Source organism: Prunus mume, linkage group LG5, assembly GCF_029339155.1.
Source record: "Prunus mume cultivar Tortuosa linkage group LG5, ASM2933915v1, whole genome shotgun sequence".
Taxonomy (NCBI): domain Eukaryota; kingdom Viridiplantae; phylum Streptophyta; class Magnoliopsida; order Rosales; family Rosaceae; genus Prunus; species Prunus mume.
This window is the reverse complement of record NC_142702.1, coordinates 19,871,299-19,895,675: the sequence shown is the minus strand read 5'-3', so window position 1 is coordinate 19,895,675 and position 24,377 is coordinate 19,871,299. Positions and strand designations below refer to the sequence as shown.

At 37.3% G+C, this 24,377-nt stretch overlaps 4 protein-coding genes and 1 pseudogene across 4 annotated transcripts; 1 reads left to right on the top strand and 4 right to left on the bottom strand.

The window, feature by feature from the left end:
• Positions 1 to 472: 472 nt before the first annotated feature.
• On the bottom strand, positions 473 to 2,435 carry LOC103331950 (Transmembrane proteins 14C). The gene is given in 3 exon segments (XM_008234627.2): positions 473 to 860; positions 863 to 1,461; positions 2,180 to 2,435. Coding segments are annotated over 2 exon segments (633 nt in total). The 5' UTR covers positions 1,443 to 1,461; positions 2,180 to 2,435; the 3' UTR covers positions 473 to 807.
• A 640-nt stretch (positions 2,436 to 3,075) lies between these two features.
• Positions 3,076 to 6,191, bottom strand: SYP81 (syntaxin of plants 81). Its single transcript, XM_008234625.3, is given in 9 exon segments — positions 3,076 to 3,420; positions 3,581 to 3,712; positions 3,823 to 3,960; positions 3,962 to 4,066; positions 4,335 to 4,478; positions 4,907 to 5,011; positions 5,097 to 5,180; positions 5,267 to 5,443; positions 6,030 to 6,191. Coding segments are annotated over 8 exon segments (930 nt in total). The 5' UTR covers positions 5,345 to 5,443; positions 6,030 to 6,191; the 3' UTR covers positions 3,076 to 3,276.
• A 1,472-nt stretch (positions 6,192 to 7,663) lies between these two features.
• LOC148917257 (uncharacterized) lies at positions 7,664 to 12,008 on the bottom strand (annotated as a pseudogene).
• Positions 12,009 to 18,938: 6,930 nt separating this feature from the next.
• Positions 18,939 to 21,719, bottom strand: LOC103331948 (RING-box protein 1a). The gene is made up of 6 exons (XM_008234623.2): positions 21,576 to 21,719; positions 20,592 to 20,778; positions 20,449 to 20,499; positions 20,278 to 20,337; positions 19,501 to 19,572; positions 18,939 to 19,367 (listed from the first exon to the last, which is right to left on the bottom strand). Exons 2-6 carry the CDS (start codon positions 20,719 to 20,721, stop codon positions 19,330 to 19,332), a joined length of 351 nt encoding a protein of 116 aa, XP_008232845.1. The 5' UTR covers positions 20,722 to 20,778; positions 21,576 to 21,719; the 3' UTR covers positions 18,939 to 19,329.
• Positions 21,720 to 21,871: 152 nt separating this feature from the next.
• MEE50 (ARM repeat superfamily protein) lies at positions 21,872 to 24,375 on the top strand. Its single transcript, XM_008234622.2, has 3 exons — positions 21,872 to 22,017; positions 22,402 to 23,023; positions 23,172 to 24,375. Exons 2-3 carry the CDS (start codon positions 22,417 to 22,419, stop codon positions 24,044 to 24,046), a joined length of 1,482 nt encoding a protein of 493 aa, XP_008232844.2. The 5' UTR covers positions 21,872 to 22,017; positions 22,402 to 22,416; the 3' UTR covers positions 24,047 to 24,375.
• The last annotated feature ends 2 nt before the right edge of the window (positions 24,376 to 24,377 follow it).

Sequence of the window (24,377 nt, the reverse complement as noted above, 5' to 3'; positions counted from 1 at the left end):
CATTTTGCCTCTTTGCTTGCATGCTTCTTTCCATGAAAATCATTATTAGATTAATGTGGTGTTATAAATCACTGAATTATGTTCAAGAAAAGTTATACAAATTTATAAGATTTTATGTGTCTCTTTCTAGGTTTAACTTTTTCCAGTCGACGAAGAAAATTATAAAAATAAATTATAAAAATAATAATACTACAGACACCAACTTATTACACAATCTTTGTCACAATATTACAGCAGTTGCTCTTATAAAAATACATTGAAAAAGATGGATGGTTCCTAAGCCATTAAAAAAAGAAGGGTTAATTGTTGTTATCATAATCCAAAAGAAGTGCGTGGATCGATATGTGATGAAATTTCATAGAAAAATATTTAAATTAAAAAACAATGTTTGTCTGATAACCTTTTGTTCTTGCCTTTTTTCTTTTTAAAATCAAAGAAAGAGAGCTGGGAGGGAGACCACAAGAGAAACAAATCACACTGAAACTTTTCAAATTGACATTTCAAGCCCCTGTTTCACCAAAGTAGCAGGGTTCCAAGAGAAACAAATCTTTCATGAAACAGAGAAGAAGAAAGACAACCATGTTGATTAAGACCAACAACATAAAAGTACAAAAAAGACATATCAGACTCGCTCAAATTTCATGCTGTGTTTCGCCTCACCATTGAAGTTGACCTTTTATGCTCCATTTGAAGTTTAACAGTGACATTATTCAAGAGCAAATTCCTCTATAATTCATATAAACAAAACAACATTCAGTCATACAAACTTTGTAACCTTTATACCTAATCAGACCTTTAGGCTTTCTATCACGATGCAACACTTGCAGATGGCTTCAACTTCTTCGGTGGTGGGTTTCCCCAGACAGGACGACATATGAATAGAAGCATAACATTGCTGCACTGATGACAGCATAGAAGCCTGTTGGAAATACTTTCTTCGTCAATGAGTAGGTCTGAACGTGCTTCCACAGAAGGACTGCCGCCAAAGCTGCTTGCCCTAGAATGAAGGGTAAACTGGATTTTCCTTGCCTCCAAATCTTCAAGCTGAAGGTACTAAGGGCTAGCAATGCCGCTCCATACAGGACGCCGGTGAACAAAGTGGCAGGATTTCTAGAAAAGATGAAACCAATAAGTCCACCACTTAGAACAATCCCACCAAATGGAATGCCGAAACAGAAATCATGAATCTTGGCCGCTCTTTTCGGTTCAGCAATTTGTTCATCATCTAAAATGGGATCTGACTTTGCTTTTGGTGCATCGTTTGTGTAACTTAAACTAGTCTTGGTCTTGGAACCGCCTTCAAGACTCATAACAGTAGTTGACAAGTACTTGGGACGAAAAATGGTTGGGCAAAGGAGCGAACGTCTGGGGAGGTTGAGGTGGCGATTCATAGCAGAGAAGCATGAGAGCTGCGAAGTCGTTGCTGCTGCCATTGTTCTCATGTTGCTTCGGTTACTAGTTCTGTACCAACTAAATTCAAGTTAATGAAATTTCCCACAGAAATATATCAAATTTTTAAAGAAATCATAGAGATTTTATCTGCCATTGTCAATTTCTTCCAAGTTTACATATAAAATGACTTCATTTCGTGGATACAAATCTGAAAATGGGAGAGATCTCGGGTTTTGTCATTGTTGCTCACCATCATGTTACACACATTGCATGCTCAAACTGTCATACAGTAAGATTTTAAAGTCATGCCAGTGCCTTGAAATGGCATGAAGCCTAGGCTAGATCAGATAGGATTAAAACTTCTCTTCGGCTGGCCAGGATTTGAATCACAAATGATGGTTTTTTTTTGTTTGTTGAGAAAGCACAATTATACTGTTGGTCAGGTCTAAATCAAGCCCATCTAATTAAAAATCAAGAAAATCATACAATTATTTTTTTAAAAAAAAAACCAGAAACAATTGTAGGATGTTTCCCTGCATAATATTAATATTAAAGGACAAGACTTAAAAAAAAAACTGGATTACAAGCAAATTCTTCCAACTCATAAGATGGGCAGCCACCATTGATTCACAACAAGAACAATAACCCAGCAAAAGAAAATCAGAACTACAATTCTCTAAATCCCAGGCACCAAAACTCACCAGTAATTTGCACATAATTACAAGAACTCAGTAAAATTTCCATGCTTGATCCCAAAATTTCACAAACTACGGAATCTGAATCTTACCTGCAGATGGGCAACGAAGGAATCCAACGACAGCTACCTCAAGAGTGAGAGAGCAGAGGGATGAGTGAGAGAACGGTGAAGGATCTGGATGTGACGGGGTTGATGAAGACTTGAACAAATCAAGCTTTGGTAGCAATCGTCAGATCAAGCTTTCAGCTTTGACTGGGCATAGCTGCTGGCAGAAGGAAAGAGAGAGAAGGAATTGGGCGTGTGTATGAGGGCTGATGTTGGTTTTAGTAGGCTTTCGTTTTTTCTTTTTTTGGTCAAAGCTTATTTGGAATATTAATGAGAAGAATTATATAAGGGTAATTGAATTTTTGTTGTTGTTGAGAAATTAAGGTTAATTGAATTTAGACAACAATATAAATTCAGTAATCCATAAGATTATTGAGTATAACTATCAGAAAATAGAAATTAAATATAAAAGTATATTATGAAACACATTTTTCCGTTTGGATAAAGAAATTTGAGAGTACTAAAAAATTTATAAATGATGAAATTTAAAATGACATAAATTAATTGAATCAAGGAATTCATATATATATTTATTTGAGTGGTCTATTTTATTTTATTTTTATGGCGGTTCAAGGGAGTGAAAATATTTTTTTTTGGCTAAAACCTAAATTTACTCGGTTGTTGTGGTTGTTGTGTTGGGGGTGTTGGGGGTAATTGGACACCAAGTTTTCAATGCTGATAATTACAATTAAGCCCTTCATAAATTATTTGTTTTACCAACAGGCGTGTTCTGTTCACCTTCAGATACAGCAGGAAAAAGAAAAATATAGAGGAAAGTTTTGGGAATTTAATTCTCTTCCAGCCTAAACTAAATCAAATCGTTGTTGTCCCAACTATCATAAAATTGGGAAGGTCTTTACAGGAACAAGTTGGGAAATAGCTAGGACTCAAGTTTTGTTCCTTGTCTTAGAAATAAAAAATACAACATTTGTAAATACAGTTTTTCCATAACTTGGAACTGAAGATGAGAAAGAAAAATCTCAACTTTCGAATTTTTTTCTCGGTTACCTCTGCTAAAGTTTGGTGAACATGCATTTCTCTTTAACAAGTATAGAATCAAAATTATACAAAGATGAGTACATTCAATTATACCAATCGAGAAAGAGAACCGAAAAAGTTAACAAAACGATGAAAAGCAAAAGAAACGTCCTGCTGCCGCTATTCCGCTGGATTGCTTTTGAGATCTCTTTGTTTCCAAGCTCTACATTCTTCGTTGCTTCGACTGCCTGTCAAAGAGAACAGAGATAATTAGCAGTAGGTCTTTGGAATGTACACTTAAGACTTTGTGTCTGATTTAAACATATACCACCAATTCAAAGGCAAATTAGAGGGAGCAGATAATAAACAAGACCTATATGGACCAACATATATCATATATCTAGTCACCTGATCATAGAGTTGCTCTATCTGTTGAGCTTGTTGCAGCACGTGTGTGGACATAAGGTGATTCAGCGCAGACATTTCCACCATCTTAGTTTCAGTTTGCTGAACTGCATCTAGAAGGTTAGTCAGCTCCACCTGCATTGCATACCAAGAACAGCAGTAAGCAACTTTATCCATTTTCAGGGTTCTACATAATGGAACAACAAGAAAATAAAAAACCAATAGAGAGCCAAGATTCTGATGACCTGAAGGGCACGTGTTTCATCGTCCAAGAGTTGCTGTTGGACTGTTAGAGGCTCAGGTTGAAGTTCATTAGGTTCCCTGAGCTCCAAATTGTTGGAGTTAGAAGCATCTGCAGGTTCTGAATTTGCAATCCGCTTCAAGTTTTCTTCTAGGTGTTGCTCTATTAATGGTATCTTGGAAGCGTATGGCTCTTAGCTTATCAAACTGTGAAGTGACTGAATGGAGTCTCTCACTTAAAATCAAAACCTGCGGTTTAAGAATAAGCATTAGACAATTAATTACCAAATATGCCATTGATTTCATGCAAATATGTTTACAATGAGGAATATAAAATTCCTAATTAACTTGATTGAATATTAACAGTCACCCATAAGAACTAAAAGGCACAAGGGTCCCATGTTCAACAAAGCCAAGGTAGAGAAATGCAGGGTTCCTGCCTTAGAGATCATAGGCTTATGAGGACAGAATATAACATCAATGGACACACTTAATACAATATGAGAAATAATCATACCACACCATGTTTGTGTGCTATAGTATCAGCATTAGAGTAATCAGTCCTAATGCCAAGCCATCCCTTTGAGTTTGCCTCGTCGTCATTAATGCTATTTTTGAGAACATCAATTTGTTCTTGACATGCTTTGATAAAAGCACTTACCTGCATATCATGACACAATGGAAATATAAGCATAATACAAAACCATACAGCTTAACCAAATTATATCATAATCCACAGCATTTACCAAACATGGTTTTTACAAATATATGCAAGTGAATACACAGGACTGAAACAGATATATGATAAAGAAACAAGCTTTAATATTACAGAATAATTTGTTTTACACATGCACATTTAGGCACTTTGGAACCAAATTGAACAGCATAAACAAAGTCGTAGAGTTTGTAACATATATATTTCTGAAGAGTTGCCTAATGAATCAATTTCGTCAACACAAACAATACTAATAATTAGTAAAATGAACTTACTAGAATTTACTTATCCACTGACAATCCAACAAAGTTGTGGAAACTCAAAATTTCTACAGAGACAAAATGGGTTTAAATTATAGTCAATTGATAACTTACTTCATGCTCAATGCTATCTCTCTCCTGTTCAGTGGTCCGATGCAGATCCACATAATCTTTTCTATGTTTCAACATAAACTGTTCCAGAGCTCCAATGCTTTCCATCTGATTCATTTATTAAAGGAAATGAATTAAAACACAAGAGATTACAAAGGAAGAAGAAGAAGCAGAGTAGCAAATGTGTAAGTACCGTCTTGAGAGCGGCTCTGGTGAAAGGTGACCTCTGGCGGGGTGCATGTATAATAAATTTTGCCATAATGGCTGCCAATTTGGACTGTAAATTTGCAGATAAAAGACTTTGATTCACAAGAAAAACCATAATTTCAATAAATTAGAGAGCAATGGAATTAATTTGCGAACCTCACTGTAACCCAAAGAGAGAGCAGAGTGGCGCACAGCATCTTTGAAATCTTCCATCCTATCCCGGACTTTGGACATTCTTTACAATTGGAACCCCAACCCAAAGTTTCCTCAATTCCCAGTTTCTCGAGGGCTTCAAAAAACTCCGAAAGCTTAGCTGGATGCTGCTTGTATTAGCTAAAAAAACATCGAAAGTTCAATTAGAAACCCTAGGGAAGCAGAGAGATTGAGGTAAACCCTAGAGAAGCAGAGAGATTGAGGTAAACCCTAGAGAAGCAGTAAAAGAATAAATTTACTTCCTTTTTTTTCCAGCAACCAGAAAGTCCTAATTCATTATAGGTAAACTCAGGAATATCTGAAGCTGATTTTCTCTGAATTCTCATATGAGATTAGACTCATAATATTGTAGAAACTAGAACCGACTTGTTAGTTGACAATTGGAGAAAATGGGGGGCAAAAATCAGGTAAATTATTTTTGTAGGGCAAAGGATAGGAGAAAAGGTCTATTTTTTTCAGCACCAACACTTTCATGGTGATCCCCAAAACTAAAACCACAGAAGTGGAGTTCATAACCATTGATTCACAACAAGAATAATAATCCAGGAAAAGAAAATTAGAACTTCAATTCTCTAAATCCCAGCCACCAAAACACACACTAGTAATTTGCACATAATTACAAGAATTCAATAATATTTCCATGCTTGATCCCACAATTTCAACAATTACGAAAAATGGAAACTTTTTTACGGAATCTGAAGCTTACTTGAGAATCGGCAACAAAGGAATCCAACGGCAGCTAGCTTAAGAGTGAGAGAACGGTGAAGGATCTGGATATAAGTTATAAACGAGGGAGAGAGAGCCAGAGTTTCTTTGAATGAAAGACGAGGGAGAGAGAAACGTCAATTGAGTTTTGCTCGGTTTATTCAATCGGGGCGGGTATTTTAAGCTGGGTCCGGTTTTGTGATTTTTTTGTTGTTGTGAATTTTAGAATATTAAAAATCTATTTCTTTTATTTTGTTTTGGTAACTTTTGCATCTTATGACAACACAACACCATGGTAACTTACCCCCGAAAAAAAAAAACATCAATGGTTACTTTATTAAAAATATAATATACACCCTTGGCACACGAGCCAACGGGTTTTTTTTAATTTAAAATTTTATTTTACAATTAAAAAATATAATTGGTAGTTGTGTTCCACAAAAGTATGACATATTATATGATTTTATTTTATTTTTTTAATTTTTTAAATATAAAAAAATGTGAATTTACAATATTATCCTCATTTAATTAATAATTTCAATTCTTAATGTTTGGATTAACCAATGACATTTTTTGGTATTTTGAATATTTCACCGTTCTTTGGATGACAATTTTCCCCGCGGGTAAAGGTCTTCGACCCTAATGGGTCGAGTATGAAGGACCAAAAACATGTATGGGGATGTGTATGGGGAATTTTTTGGGTATGGTGTTTGGGGAGGGGCGAGAATGATATTTTAATGGGAGTTTCACTAAAACCCCAAAATGGAGGTTGAAATTATAAAAAAACCCGTTGACTTTGAGGTTGATTTTGGGTGTGTTTCTCTCATGTCCCCCAACCCGAACTTCCCGTTTAGAATATATATATATATATATATATATATATATATAGGCCTAATCTCTTGGACTACAAGGGTCCAAGAGATTTGTGGTCACTCACCGTTAGATGTAAATTCAACCATTGAATTAATATCCAACGGTGAGTGATCATAAATCTCTTGGACTCCCATGATCCAAGAGATCGAGACTATATATATATATATATATATATATTTTGGATGAGGTATATAAATATATATTATAGTATATATAAATATGCTATTAAAGTGATTGTACTGACTAAGTTTTATATTTTATATTATTATATTATATACTTATATAATTTGTACAAATCTTAAGCCATAATACTTATTTATTTAGTTAACTTCCAATACATATATAAACATTCTTATATTGTCTTGTAAGTATGTATTATTTATATTCATTATCTTGCCTTCGTACGTTTTTTTTTTCTTTTTCAACAAAGTAGTTATTTATTGGTTTTTTTTTTCTCTAATGGGGCGGGTGGGGAACCCACTCCCCAACGAAGGTGAGGATGGGGAATCCTCGATATGAATATTGCGAGTATGAAGGCGGAGACGGGAGAAAAAAGCTTAACAGGGATGGGGATGAGAATGGGAATGACATACCCACCCCCAATTCGACCCATTGCCAAGAAACATCAGTCAACATTAAATACCCTCCTACTAGATCATAAAGCACACTAGGCCAAGTCTACAAAGTGAAGGTCCAAATGTTAAACCAAGAGTGCCAAGTGTCACGGGATGACTTTTTCGGAGTCTTCATTCCGTGCGGCCTTAGACTTGATCGCCTCTCGAACAAGCTAAGTCAGCCTCCTTCCTACAACACAAGATCGAACCAAGCAAAGAACAATTGCAAGAGCAAGAACAGTAAGAATGCTTAACAGAGTTTGGGAGAATATATGCTTGTATTGCTACTCAAATGCTTTGCAAGTTGTGAGGTGAGGATACACAATGTGTCATCCCCCTTATATACTATCCCTATCCCACCTACCACCACAGTAGGTGGCTAAGATACAATGTCACCTACCAACATTTACCAACTACTGTCACCAACTGTAGTCTACCAACTACTATACAACGAATCTGGACATGTGGGCTAAGAGGTCTAGCATGATCAATCCAACGGGTTGGGCCTTGAACATGCGGGCCGTGACATTCTCCCCCACCTAATCCGGAGACGTCCTCGTCGCCGCGGAAGATCCTTCTCGTTCGAATGCTTCGATGATGTCTTTGTACTTCCACAAAGACTCTTCTTTCTCCCAGTTGCCTTCGGACTCTGGCAGGCCCTTCCATTTGACAAAGTACTCAAAGTACCTCGGTACACCCTTGCGTCGCACCTCTCGCTTGGCCATGATGCACTCAACCTCCTTGTCAAATGAAGTCACCATCAAAGGTGGAGCTCGTTGAGACTCTCCACGACTTGGCTCATCGAGGTCGGCATGGTAGGGCTTGAGATTGCTCACGTGGAACACCGGATGAATCTTCAATCGGGGTGGTAGTTCCACACGGTAAGCAGCTCTTCCCACTGATCGGATGATAGGAAATGGGCCCTCATATCTCCTCAACAACGCCTTGTGTAACTTTCTAGTGGACTTGTGTTGAGAGGGTTGAGCTTCACAAAGACCATATCACCTGGTTAGAACACAACATCTCGCATATGCTTGTCCGCCCATTTCTTCATCTTCCGAGTTGCCTTCTCCAATTGAGTCCGAGCGCTCATTAGTCTCTTGCCACTCCTTGGCTGTCTTGTATGCAGGTGGGCTACTCCGTGTAGCCTGACACCAATGTGTTCGGTGTCATAGATTGTTGTCTGTTGCCAACTCGAAAGGACTTGACCTTGTTGACTCCGACCGCTGCAAGTTGTATAAGAACTGAGCAACATCCAACAACTTTGCCCAATCTCGCTGGTTGGCACTCACATAGTGCCTCAAGTATAACTCAACAATGCGTTCACCGTTCCGTCGACCATCATGCGTGGGTGAAAGTGGTAGAAAAGTTCAATCAGCCAAGTAGCACGAAGAGCTCCGTCCAAAGTTTACCGAAAGCGAGTGTCGCGGTCGCGATAATACTCTTGGGAATTCCCAATACTTCACCACATGCTTTAGAAACAAGCGTGCAGCTTCCTCTGCATTGTAGTCCGTTAGTGCAGGGGATGAAGGTAGCATACTTGGTGAACCTGTCGACCACTACCAAAATTGAGCCACACCCTTCTGACTTAGGGTAGACTCACAATGAAGTCCATGGACAAACTCTCCCATGGTGCTGGAATAGGAAGTGGCTCTAGCAACCCACATGGCTGCTTCTGCAATGTCTTGTCTTGTTGGCATACAAGGCAAGTCCGCACGAACGAGTCTACATCCTCCCGCATCTGTGGCCAATAGTAAGCTTCACTCATCAAGGCTAACGTCCGATGAGTGCCTGGATGTCCACCCCATTTCAAGTCATGACACTCCTTCAGTAGCTCTCGCCTCAGATTGTCCCACCTTGGAACATAGATCCTTTTCCCTGTTGCATAAAGAATGCCATCGTCGAGCCAAAATCTCCTTGTCTTCCCATCTTTGACAAGCTCCAACATATTTTTGGCTTGGGGATCATGCAACAAGCCCTCTCGTATCCTCTGCATGAGAGAACTCGTGGTTGTACAACAGCTGCAAGTGTGGCCTTCCTGCTTAAGGCATCGGCAACGACATTCGTCTTCCCTTGCTTGTACTCCAGTTTGTAGTCGAACTCCGCCAAGAAGTCTTGCCACCTAGCCTGCTTGGGTGACAACCGGTTGAGACGAAAGTAGCTTGTGGCAAACATTGTCGGTCTTGACCACGAACTGAGAACCCAACAAGTAGTGCCTCCAAGTCCGCAAGCAATGCACTACGGCTGTCATCTCCTTCTCTTGAACGGTATACCTCCGCTCCGTGTCATTGAGCTTCCGACTCTCTAAAGCCAATGGGTGTCCATCCTGTATGAGTACACCACCAATTGCAAAATCTGATGCATCAGTGTGTACCTTAAACGGTTTGCTAAGATCAGGGAGTCTCAGCACGGGTTCCTCCATAAGTGCCCTCTTCAACTCATCAAATGCATGCTTTGGCATCGGCGTCCACTCATGCCTTGTTCTTCTTCAGCAAATCCGTTAAGGGGGCGGCAATGGCTGAATATCCCTTGATGAACCTGTGATAGTAGTTGACCAACCCAAGAAAAGACCGCAACTCAGGTAGCTTGATTGGTGGTTCCCACTCTTGAATGGCTTGCACCTTGCCCTCCTCCATGAGCAATTGTCCTCCCCGTATCTTGTGACCAAGGAACTCTACCTCTTCTTGGACAAATGACCAAGGAACTCTACCTCTCGTTCCAACTCATTGGCATGATCCACCTCTCTCCTAGGTGGTAAGGTTTTGGGCAACTCCTTGGGCATGACATTTGCAAACTCCTTAAGGATTGCCTCCACAGCTTTCAGGACGGGTTGGACTTCTTTCTGAACTATATCTATCTTCATAGTTGCAAGGAACGTCGGTTCGCCTTAATCTTCCAAGACTTGGAAAATTGCATGGCTGACAAAAGCTTGGTCTCGCCTTGTTGCCTCACCACTGGCACCATGCATGACATTGCTCCACCCTGTGCAATGCACATAGTATTGTAAAATGGAATGGGGAATGCTTTTACCTTGTCCATGAACTCCATTCCTAGCACGAACATCGTAGTCATCTATTGAGATCACGGAGAAGTCAGCTACTCCCTTCCAAGTGGCAATGTGTAGCTCCACACCACGAGCTACTCCATCAATCGGTTTGGCAGTTGAATTCACCGTCTTCATACTGCCTGCTTCCTTCGAGACTCGACACCCAAGTCTCTTTGCTTCCTGCACGGACATAAAGTTGTGCGAGGCACCTGTATCCACCAGGCAACGGGTTGTCTTGCCATTCACCATGGCATCGACAAACATCACACATTTGGCTTGAACACTGTGGTTGGCGACTTTGGCCTGCACAGCATTGAAATGGTGAATGACCCCCATTCTTGCTTCCCTGTCGGCCTCCTATTCCTTCTCTTGGTTCATAGCATTCAAGGCTTTCTTTTGCGGACAATCCCGCATCATGTGCGCTCCATCGCACAAGTAGCAAGCTAGCTTTGACTTGTCTTTCCCCTTGTCACCTTTGTCATTCTTCCTCCCAGATGACTTGTGACCGTCAGACTTGTCTCCTGACTTGCTACCCTCTTTTGGCCTGTTGTCTCCCCACTAGATCCACTGCTATCTTTCTTTCCTTTGAACTTGGAGTCGCCTTGATCCTTCTTCTTGAACTCAACAAGAGACTCGGCTGCAGCAATTGCCTCTGACAAGGTTTGGACATGTCTCCTTTGTAACTCCAGCTTGGCCCAATTCTGTAGGCCACTCATGAAGTACATGAGCTTGTCTTCATCCGTCATGCTAGGCACCTCGAACAATAGGTTAGTGAACATGGCGACATAGTCCTTCACGTTCCCAGTTTGCTTTAGCCATCTCAGCTTCTCCTTTGCCTCATACTTGGCATTCTCTGGATAGAAATGCAACATAATATCCTTCTTAAATTCATCCCAAGTCTCAAGTGTAAACGTACCTTGTTCGATCTCCATAGATCGACGACGCCACCACATGAGAGCATTGTCGGTGAGAAACAATGTTGCCGTGTTGATCTTGGGCTCATCATCCTCGAGCTTCGATACTTGAAATACCTCTCGATATTCCACAAAAATGTGTCTAGCTCCTTCGCCTCCCTCTTCCCATTATAGGATTTGGGCTTGAAAGAATCTAACACATTGTGTTCCTTCGGAGTCCGGGTCTTGTTCAAGACAGCTTCCTTGCACAAAGCCCAATCTCCCTTCACATCCTTCACCTCCTCACGAAGCGAAGTAAGCTCCGCTAAGAAGTGATCCATCTTGGTTTGGACATCTAGCCGCATGCTTTGTCTAGCGCGGAGTTGAGGGCTCCTTAGAATTGGCCTTGAAGCTCATCCACCACAGGCTTCGAAACCACTCTTCGTAAGGACGTCCTCCTTGAGTCGCTGATCGAACTCGACCATGGCAATCTCCATCTTAGAAAGCCGCTTCTCCATCATGGCTACAACATCTCTAGATCGTTCCCTCTTTGATTTGCCCCCACGATCTATATTGACCTTGGACAGATCAGTCTCCACATCGATCCACTCTTCGACATGCTTCTTCGAATGATTCGAGCTTTCGCTCTGATACCAACTGTCATAGGATGACTTTTTCGGACTCTTCCTTCCGTGCGGCCTTAGACTTGATCGCCTCTCAAACAAGCTAAGTCAGCCTCCTTCCTACAACATAAGATCGAACCAAGCAAAGAACAATTGCAAGAGCAAGAACAGTAAGAATGCTTAACAGAGTTTGGGAGAATATATGCTTGTATTGCTGCTCAAATGCTTTACAAGTTGTGAGGTGAGGATACACAATGTGTCATCCCCCTTATATACTATCCCTATCCCACCTACCACCACAGTAGGTGGCTAAGATACAATGTCACCTACCAACATCTACCAACTATTGTCACCAACTGTAGTCTATCAACTACTATACAACGAATCTGGACATGTGGGCTAAGAGGTCTAGCATGATCAATCCAACGGGTTGGGCCTTGAACATGCGGGCCGTGACACAAGCCAATCAATAAATGTCCAATTTTCAACGTTATACATATTGGATTTTCTTTTTCTATTTTCGCTTTTGGCGTTTTTCTCATTTACTTTTATGTGTCAGATATACACATTAATCTATTGTATAGACCTGGCTTTCATAGGAGAAATTGAGGGTTTTATATCCCTTCACCAGAATTTTCAATAGCATGAACATATGATGTTGGAGAAATTGAACAAATTCAGGGATAGTTTTCATTTTCAAATTGACAAAGAACAAGATCATGACAATTCACAGTGAAAAAAGTTCATCCAGAATGGGAGTCTTGTCATATACCATTTTCTCAACCCTCTACCACACTACCTATTAGAAGATAACTCAAAGAAAGCATAAAAAGAACACACTGATGAAGTTATGTATACAAGAAATGGGTAGGAGAGAGACTCACAGCGGTGCTATATTGCATCCAAATTCATAGAAGTAGAGACATCGAGATCTTAAATCCACAAATGCACCATCAGCCCCAAGTTCCAGTTTTGTTCTGACAAAGGAAGAAATCTACAAGAGTTAAATATGTAATACCAATCACTAATTTTGAACTTTGAACTTGAATCATATAAGTCACTCTCCTGCGTTTACTTGCAATTAGGAATTAAAAAATAAGTGGGCCCTACCTCAAAATCCGTAATCACATTCCCTCAAAACTAGGAATCAGATCAACTTGGGGGGAGTAGTCGATATGATTCCCATTCCTGTTTTCTCTTAATAACTTCCAAAAATAACCTTATCACTTTACCATAATTCTAAAATTAATTTGGATTATGATTCATGCAAATTAGTAAACATTAACAATGGGAATCAATCTCATTCCATTGCTAATTCCATATGTTTAGTAAACAGCTTAATGAGAATGATTCTTCCTATACCGATTCAGTAGTTTTCCGATTTCTAAATTCTTTGATACGTAAACATGACTTGAATACAAAGCCAAGAAGATATAAGAAAATATCTCTTTTGAAGAAAAACCAAGCACTCCAAATCCACTCTGGTCACTTACACAATGGGTTTCAGCACTAGGATCAATATCAACCCCATATACAGTACTCTTGCTAATTTTCTTTTAATAAATAGTATAGCCGCTCGGCTATACTGAGTTTTTTGAAAATTTCTTTGAAAAATCGTATGGCCGAACGACTATACTATTAAAATACATTTTTTTTGACCCTTTTGGTTTTCCAAAACAGTACTCTTACTAATTTTCTTTTAATAAATAGTATAGCCGCACGGCTATACAGAGTTTTTTGAAAATATCTTTGAAAAATAGTATAGCCGCACGGCTATAATAGTACAATACATTTTTTTTGGAAGTTGGCCCACACAAGGCAATTGGAAGTTGGACAAAGTGGAAGTCAAGTGGGCTTCAAATTCAACTTGGGCATTGAATATATAATATACAATATTTAATTATAAAAAAAGATGGCATTGGGGCACTTGGGCATTTAAGATTTAAATTAATTATTTAGTTTCGAATTAATAAATATATATATTTTTAATTAATTCAGATTAGTTTAATTAATTTCACTGGGGAGCCTATTTTGTTTTCATTTTTATTTTTAATAATAAATAGCATAACATATTGCCGTTTAATAATTGCGTTATGCACATACATACGCATTTTTCAACAATACTTTCATTTTCCGTATACAAGGAAAAGTTACAATACACGTACGTGCAGATTTTTCATGTTTAATACAAGTGTTTTTACAAAATTGTCAACAATACGCACAAAATTCATGTATTATACACACAATTTTACATATTATTGGATAAAAATAATATATATCGAAATATTATATAGTGGCCAAACTTTATGATCATTCGTATGCTTTGTAGTAAGGTAAATGAGCCAAAGGAAAAAGAAGAAATCGATTCATACCCACTCTTGCGGGGGATTTTATAAAATTTTCTTTAACAAATAGTATAGCCGCGCGGCTATAGAGAGTTTCTAAAAATTTCTTTGAAAAATAATATAGCCGCACGGCTATACGATAAAATACATTTTTTTTGACCTTTTCGGTTTCCCAAAAGAGTACCTTGCTAAGTTTCTTTTAAAATAGTCTAGCCGAACGGCTATACTGGCTTTTTAAAAATTTATTTAAATATAATATAGCCGAACGGCTATACTATTAAAATACATTTATTTTTTTTGACCTTTTTGGTTTTCCGAAACAGTACGCTTGGTAATTTTCGTTTAATAAATCTCAGAGCCGCACGGCTATACTATTAAAATACCCTTTTTTTTTATACCTTTTTTGTTTACCGAAACAGTAATCTTGCTAATTTTCTTTTAATAAATAGTATCGCCGAACGGCTATTCCGAGTTTTTTGAAAATTTCTTTGAAAAATGGTATAGCCGGTCGGCTATACTATTAAAATATATATATATTTTTACCTTTCTGGTTTTCCAAAACAGTACTGTTGTTAATTTTCTTTTAATAAATAGTATAGCCGATCGGCTATACTGAGTATTTTGAAAATTTATTTGAAAAATAGTATAGCCCTTCGGCTATACGATTAAAATACTTTTTTTTTGACCTTTTTGGTTTTCCGAAACAGTACTTTTGCTAATTTTCTTTTAATAAATAGTATTGCCAGACGGCTATACGGAGTTTTTTGAAAATTTCTTTGAAAAATAGTATAGCCGCACGGCTATACTATTGCAATACATTTTTTTTGGAAGTTGGCCCACATAAGGCAATTGAGAATTAGGCCTAGTTGAAGCCAATTGAATATATAATATATAATATTTAATTATAAAAAAAGATGTCCTTGGGCCTTGGGCACTTGGGCATTTAAGATTTAAATTAATTATTTAGTTTCGAATTAACAATTTTTTTTTATTTTATAATTAATTCAGATTAGTTTAATTAATTTCACTAGGGGGCCTATTTTGTTTTCATTTTTATTTTAAATAATAAATAGTATAGCATATTGCCGTTTAATAATCGTGTTATGCATATACATACGTATTTTTCAACAATACTTCCATTTTCCGTACACAAGGAAAAGGTACAATACACGTACATGCAGATTTTTCATATTTAATACACGTATTTTTACAAAATTGTCAACAATACACACAAAATTCATGTATTATACACACAATTTTACATATTGTTGAATAAAAATAATATATATCGAAATATTATGTAGTGGCCGAACTTTATGATCATTCATATGCTTGGCCGCCCGGCTATACTATTTTTTTGAATTTAAAAAATAGTATAGCCGTTTGGCTGTACGCATTTTCCCTTATTTAAAAGAAAAATAGGCTTTACCCTTTTGACACGTGGCATCTAGGGGTTGGGAGCGTCCTTTTTAAAGATATACATTGTATAGCCGCTCGGCTATACTCTTTTTTATTTTTAATATTTTAAAATATAAAATTTGTTTCTTTACTTTTGTTTTTTGGCCTACTTCTTTAATTTACTATACGTAATCAAGTAATATCTTAGCCTTTTTTAATCACTTTTGCTTAGTAATTATATTTTAATTATTATTTAATGTAAAAAGATTGAAGAAAAAGAACACAAAGCAATTCATTTCTATTTATTAAGTCTTTTGTGAAATCATTTGGGTGTCTTAATTCAATTTCTCGATAGCGCAAGAGCCCTATCCATTACTATTATGGCCATTACTCGAGTATCTATTTGTTCATCTATTTCGTGTTTTTTCCTGAGATGGAAGAGCAAAGTTCCCCATTGGCTTGACAACCATTGATTGGTTAGCAAATCAATTTTCTTCCTAAGATGTCTGAAGAGCGTGCCACTGTTAGCAATGAAGATTCTAGCAGACTTTCTTTAGAATGGATAACTTGCGCCCCAAGTTACTGATTTCTAAACAAACGATTGTGAATTTGAGTGATGAATATCTCTCAAGTAAGTTCTTTTATTGCCTCAGACTGGTGAGGACTTTCACAATTTATCTCAGTATAAAATCAGTTGTTCTGGCCAGAATACTTGATAAGAAATTGGATTGTTTTAGGCAGAACTGCCTTTTACAAAACTATGAATAAACATATCAACACTAGAGAAACAAAAAGATAGTTGGAACTCCATTTCTGCCTAGGTGGAAGACTTTGATCAGGGCTGGATTGGATATATCTTTGGGGACTGTTAACAACTTCAACTGCTGTAAATCAATACCAAAATTCAATTTTGGCATAGCTTTAATCTACTTCAAGCTTTTGGGAGGCTTTTGAGAAGGTAGAACTGCAGCTTCTTCAGATCTGAAGAGACAAATGGCTATTCTTAAGGACTTAATGAGCTAGAAACTGCATAAAATTTGTTGAGGTTTTCATATTTGGGAAAACTCAAACTCTGCTTGTCTTGGCTTCTGCTGAACCAAATTTGTAACGAGAGAGATCTCGTTGTGAATGACTTATTTCTCTTAGTATGAATTTTGGGAATTCTGATATAAAGCTGGTTTTTCTTGTTGTTCAAGTGAGCTTTTGGTTGATTTTTTGTTGTTTGTTTGATTGATGAAATTGAGTGTCTTTTTCTGTTCATTCATTCTTAATTTTATAAGAACTGCTTTGGAGTATGGTTTCTTTCTTAAAATAATGGGCTGTAAATCCTTCAAAAGATCTTTTACTTAAATACAAAGAAATATAAAGAAGAAGAAGTTTTGATTAATTCTGTCAGTCAGTTCTTAAGATCACTTCTGTTTTTCCTAAAAGAGAACCTATCATTCCTTTAATTCCAACTGCCCCCTGTAAGAGCTAAAAAACCGTGATGGTTAGTTTGATTTCCCAATTTTGAGCAACTCCCTGTCCTTCTGCATATCTCCTTTTGAGAGCATGACCTGCTTATCTCTTGGGAGAGTCACCATTCTTGGAGTAAAAAACATTTATTTTCTAAATATAAGAAGGGATTTGTTCTCATGCTAACAGAGTTTTCAGAGAAGCCTTGTTGCTACTAACCTGTTTCTAATTAATTCCTAATCAACTCAGTCGAAATTGTTGACTTTCAAAGTGTTTAGAAAGTCACGTGGGCTTCTTTGAGAATAGTTCCTTCAAAAAGATCTGTTTGATTTTTGCTCCTGGGTTTTTTGAGAGATGGTAGTAGATTGGCCCAATCTAATTATTTTACTTGATTTGCCTAGAACGTAATTGCCATTTATTTTGGCATTTTTTACATTTCTGCCACTTCTTGAAAAGACGTGGGTTGAGCTTTCTCCTGTTCTGATAATTTTGAAGCCCAGGTCTTTTATTTCTCTTGTTTCATGGGCCTTTGAGAAGTGGGCTGGCGTGTGATTTGCTTTTGGCCCAAACACTATTGTCCCTTTTTGATATTTTACTTTTCCAAAGTTATTACCCGTATAAAGATTTTAGCACTTTCACGTTTAATAATGTATTATACATGTATGCATGTATTTCTCATATTTAATACACGTATTTTTCACAAAAATTTCAGTAAGACACAAAATTCATGTATTATACAAGTATTACTTAATAAAAATAACATATACTTTAAAAGAAAAGGGTATAGTCGCACTGCTGTACCCAGTTTTCCCTAATTGTTATCCCAAAAAATAGCCGTCCGGCTTTACCTCTTTGACACGTGGGATTAGGCTGTTGGCGGGTCTCTCTCTCTCTCTCTCTCTCTCTCTCTCTCTCTCTATATATATATATATATATCATAGTATAGTCATGTGTACTCTTTTCCCTTATTTTTTTAAAATACGCTTTCCTCTTTTGACACGTGGCATCTAGGGTGGAAGCGTCCTTTTTAAAAGAGATATTACATATACTAGCCCTTGACGCATGCACGTGTGTGCCAATTGGTTTTATTTTTTATTTTTATTTTTAGAATTAAAAAAAGATAACATGAGTAGTTATATTCTGTAAAAGTATGACTTATTATTTGATTTTGTTTTTAATTTAAAAATTTTTAATATAAAAAAATGAATTTACCTTATTATCCTCATTTAATTAATAATTTCAATTCTTAATGTTTGAATTATCCAATGGTATTTTCTGGTATTTTAACAAAATCTTTAAAATTTTCTGTGAGATTTAGGTGTCTTAACTGTTTATACATGCTATGAGGGGTTTTGCAACTTCTTTTTAGGTTAATTATGCAACCTTGTAGGTTCTCTAAAAACAAACAATTTTTTTTCAACTTTGCAGGCCCCCCTCCTTTTGTTGACCCAACAAATCTAAGAATAAGATCACATTGTATATGCCAATCGTATCTCCATCATACAATTTTACTAATGTCTCCTATAGTGAACATTATTTTGGGTAAAATGTCCCTATTTTAAAAAGAACAGTTTATTTGATCAAAAGTGAAAATCCATAAGCTCAATTTCATGAGAAAATAAAATTTCTCATAGTCAAAGCGGGGTTGAGAGAGCCAGTAGAATTTCTACTTTCCCATGGCTTTTCACCATCATGTTTGTTACTTTGGTCAAACAAACATGCAGCGAAAAATGCCTAGGATAAAATGATCATTTATAGGAAAGAAAGCATGACAGCATACCGAGATATAGGCGAAAAGTTATAGCTTAATGCTTAATCCTAAGAACAGGGTAAGGTAGTTCCAAATTTGACTGTAGGAACTTCACAATCAGACGCCTGAGCAGCCGAATGCTTAACAAAAATATAAGGGCTCCAGTTGAATTAACAAAGTAGAAGGATGAAAATAGGCACAACGGGTAAGGACCCTCGCCGGCATCGCCATAGCAGAAAGTGTGCGGAAGATCCAACATTTGATGAAGTTCAGGGAAGATCCAACGCCCAACCACATGAAGCTTCTAATGACCATACTTCTGAAACTCCCACTCGCTATTATCTGGGTTAAAAAGATAACCACAACAAGAGTTAGAAAAGAGAAAAAAAAAAGAAAAATTGTTCTGTAAAGACAAGCCCAGGAAAAGAAAATTTAATATAAGACTCAGAAGGGGACGATTAAGGCAAAGTCATACCTAATGGACACACTTGGCGGGTCTTGAGCCATCGGCTTATGCAGTGGAAGTGGAATGCATGGTTGCAAACCCCTACAGAAAAAAAAAAAAAAACCAACAGTTGAGACATAGAAACCACATGCTTAATGACAGATGCAAGTATGATATGTCTGATTCACTATTTTAAAAGCAAGCAGAAAAAACCGAGGAAAACTATCATTACCAACATCCATTAGAAGCGTTAACCGACAAACAAGCTTTAAGGGCGCATAAAATGAAAACTAAAAACCAGTTCCATAAGGTGAATGAGTGGTATAAACACGGTACATAGAGCTTCACGGGTGCATAAAATGCTTAATAAAAACAGAAACTCAAGCAAGCTGACGTTAGAGAAAATAGGATGATTAGTTCTGCAATACAATTTCAAGAACCTCCATTTTTTATATAGGAAAATAATCTCTATTTTTTAATCAAGGAGTCCTCCTTTTATTTCTTTACTTTTAAAGCATTAACCGAGCCCCAAACATGTCAAGGAGAAGTAGATGTGTAATATGATAATCACCATGTGTACATATAGCATGACCTCAGGTGAAAAGTTGTAATCCACCAAATCCTTCCCTTTCCCCATTATGTAGAATGTATTGGGAAAGAAAAAACAACCACAATGGTCTTGATTACAAATGCAAGTAAGCTTTTCGATCTATACAAGTTCCTATACTGAATCAATATCAAGGGCCTAGCAAGCAGAACAAAAACTTAAAATATTAGTTTATGCATAAACTGAAAGCTGAATCATACCCCAAGCAACTGTACACTCCTCGCTTGTGGCGCTTGCCTGGTTTGCTTGGCACTCAATGCCTACTCATCACCAAACAACAAAATTTCTAAGTAAACAAATAATCAAGAAAAAAAATCACAATTAAAAAACTAAAAAAAATAACAACTAAAAAACTAAAAAAAATTACTCACAGAGATCCATGATATGGTTCCTGCAAATGGCACAGTTATCAACAACAATATCTGCATACAACAAACCAAAACAACATCAGTACATGGTTGGAATACCAAATTTATTAACTTCTAAACCCAAAGGAATCAGAGTTAGGGTTTACCCCAGGCCCAGAGAGCTACAGCATTCCACTTCTTGATCTCAAATCGCTTGGGCTTCTTGGTCGATGAACCTGCACTGCTTGAAGCCTCACCTACCGGAACCATAGGCACGTCTGAATCCAATGTTGCCATGGCTTTTCCTTGATCTTAGTGCACGGACTTGGGTGTTTCTTTCTTTCTTCGAAAGGACTAGCAAAGAAAAAAGTGTGCAGGATCCCGTTAGTTTAAAACAAGAATGCCCTAAGAGTGAGAAAGTGGAAGTCAAATTTCATCAAATATCTCATAAAAAATTGGTTGAAATAGCACCTTTTCTTTGGTTTATAAGATTTGAAAGGAAGATTTTATTTATATTATCTTTTATTTGTTCTACCAAGATATTTGAACGACAGAAGGATTTTCAGGGAGACGATGTTTAAAATTTCCATAGTTGCTAGAATTGGAAAGAACAATCCCTAAAACTGTGTTCCAGCTAAGGCCATATACCCAATGAAGTGATAAGCAGAGGCATGTCAAATTCAGTCAACTGAGAACAATTCTCCACTGGTTAAGGGTACAATACCCAGATAAATCTTTCACACATGTATTTGTGGTAAATATTATCAGTTTTTTTCTTTTTTCTTTTAATGAAAATAGCTTCATAGGAGGAGCAAAGCAGTGCAATAAATCCCCAACAACTCAGAAACCATTGATCATGAGAAACATAAAAGCAAACACAAAAGGGGAAAATAATCAACCAAAGATACAAACTGAAAACAATGAAAAATGGAAAACCATTAAGCAGAATAATAAATAAAAAATTAAAGTAAATCAATACAAGGATAAACACAGATAGAACACAAGAATTAAACGCAACCCATGTTTAGGAATACAAAAAAATCCTGAGAAAAAGTGCAATTAAAGAATAATCATGATTAAGCATAAGCGTTTCAGATATTTAAAAAACAAATTGAAAAAATTTAGAAACGGAAAAAGAAAAAAATACTAACCTGAGAAAGAGGCGATCGGAGGCAAAACAGAAAATATAAGAAGGTTTGGGAGTGATGGGTGGGCCAGATGTCGCGACCTAGAAGACGAGAGAGAGAGAAGCTTCTGAGAACATTACAAATTGCTGAACGGGAGCTAGAGTCGGAGAGAGAGAACCATATAAGTTATAAATTATAATGATTGTTTTGGCCCCCTGCTCTTTTTGAAATATAAGTTTTACCCCTGACCTTTCAGGAAAGCTCAGCCACTGCCACGTAGACTAAAATTAATATATATAAAAAATGAAAATATTTTAAATTTCTCGAACGTTCTTTAAACCCTCATAGCAAGACAGAACCTTCAGCAACAATTTGGATTTCATAGCTGAGCAGAACTTCCAACTGGGTTTAGGGTTTTTTCTTCCCGCCATCAATTATCGAGTGGGGCTTTCATTGAGATTCCCAGGTATAAAATTTTGTATTTTTTTTCCCACCATCAATTATCAATTGGGGATTTCATTATCAATCGGATTTCTCAGCTGATTTAAGAATTTTTTGGTTTTAACGTGAGCTGATTTTATGTAGAAGGGAGATGGTTTCTATGTTTAGTGGATGTTGAGTTTGTAGGTTTTGCTGTTTTATGTCTGTAAACCAAGAAGAGTATAAATTTACTTGTTAGATGATGATTTTGTGATCATAAATCTTCCGTTATATTGTAGTAAGTCTGCATCTTGATCATGTTTTCTATCTGAGCAGGATCAATAGAGCACTTGTGATTTTTTTTGCCACATTGTTATTTTTTCATCAATTTAGGATTTGAAAGTTCTGATTTCTTTGGTTTCATTATCAGTGAATTGGTTTCGTAATGGATAATACCGCATTGCAAGAGTTCTTTGTACCTGAAGATGTTCTCCAGATATTTTTAAGTGCGTCAAACTCATCTACCCTCATAGATTCGTTGGAAACTTTAATACAAGTTTGCAGAACAGCTGATGGTCGCGCGGACCTTGCCTCTAAGAGTGTTCTTCCCTCTGTTGTCCAGCTCATCCAATCTCTCCCTTACCCTTCCGGTCGCCACCTTCTCACATTGTCATTAAAGCTCCTAAGAAATCTTTGTGCGGGAGAGGGTTCAAATCAGAAGTCATTTCTTGAACAAAGTGGAGTTGCAATCATATTGAATGTTTTGAACTCTGCAAATCTTTCTTTGGAGCCAGATTCTGGGATCATTCGTATGGGGTTGCAAGTTCTTGCTAATGTTTCTTTGGCTGGAGAACGACATCAGCATGCAATTTGGCAGCAACTTTTTCCAAAAGAATTTTTGGCTCTTGCAAGAGTTCAGAGCCGGGAAACTTGTGATCCATTGTGCATGGTTATCTTTGCTTGTTGTGATGGAAGCCCTGAACTGTTCGAAAAGCTTTGCGGTGATGGTGGAATAACTATTATGAAAGAGATTGTAAGGACTACTGCTGCAGGTAAGTGTCTTTTTTTTTTTTTTTTCTTTTTCTTTTTTGGGTATCCTACATTTATTTCATTGATACCGATTGAGTTTCTGTGCTGAAGCCTAATATTAATGACACAAGTGCTAATTTGTGACTTTTTACCCTTCGGGTGTGTTACCAGTTGGCTTTGGAGAAGATTGGTTCAAGTTGCTTCTCTCAAGAATCTGTTTAGAAGGACCTTACTTCTCATCACTGTTCTCTAATTTAGGTTTTGTTAGTACTACTGAGAATGTTGAAGATACTGAATTTAGAGAAGACCTTTTCTCATCAGAGCAAGCATTTTTCTTGAGAATCATATCAGACATCTTAAATGAACGACTTAGAGAGATTACTGTCCCTAGTGATTTTGCTTTGTGTGTTTTTGGGATATTCAAGAAATCCGTTGGGGTTCTTAATTGTGTCACAAGGGGCCAGTCTGGACTTCCAACAGGCTCTAGTATGATAGACGTTCTAGGATACTCACTCACAATTCTGAGAGATGCGTGCGCCCAGAAGACTTTAAGAGGCTTTCAAGAGGACCTGGGGGATGCCGTTGATGTTTTGCTATCCCATGGTCTTATAGAACTAATTTTATGTTTACTTCGTGATCTTGAGCCGCCGGCAATAATTAGGAAAGCTATCAAACAAGGTGAGGGCCAAGATGGAACAAATTCGGGTTCGTCAAAACCATGTCCGTACAAAGGATTTCGGAGAGATATAGTTGCAGTGATTGGCAATTGCACATATCAAAGGAAGCCTGTCCAAGATGAGATTAGGCAAAAGGATGGGATTCTTCTGCTCTTGCAACAGTGTGGTCTTGATGAAGACAACCCGTTCTTAAAGGAGTGGGGAATTTGGTGTGTCAGAAATTTATTGGAAGGGAATGAAGACAACAAACGGGTAGTGACTGAATTGGAGCTTCAAGGGTCTGTTGATGCGCCAGAAATTGCTGGACTTGGTCTCCGAGTCGAGGTAAATCCAGAAACTGGACGGCCAAAGCTTGTTAATGTCTCATGATGATTGAAGAATGTAGTTAATCTGAAGCCGATTACGACCCTGATGTCGTCTATCTCAAATGCTTGATGGTTTTCTTATATTAATTATTTTTTTCCAAGCTCAGGCGTCTCTTGTGGTTCTTTGTATTTTGTTCTGGTTGGCAAACAAAATTTCATAGGTATGGAATGTGCATGACAGAAAATTGAGGCACAGAAAGGTTTTTTTTTCTTTGGTGGTGAACAAGTTCAGCAAATCTTTAAGAACTTGAACGTGTGGATGTATTGAATTGAACAAGTTTTGTGGGCACAACAGACGTCTTTAAGTATCAAGTTCTATTTTTTTTCCCCCAATA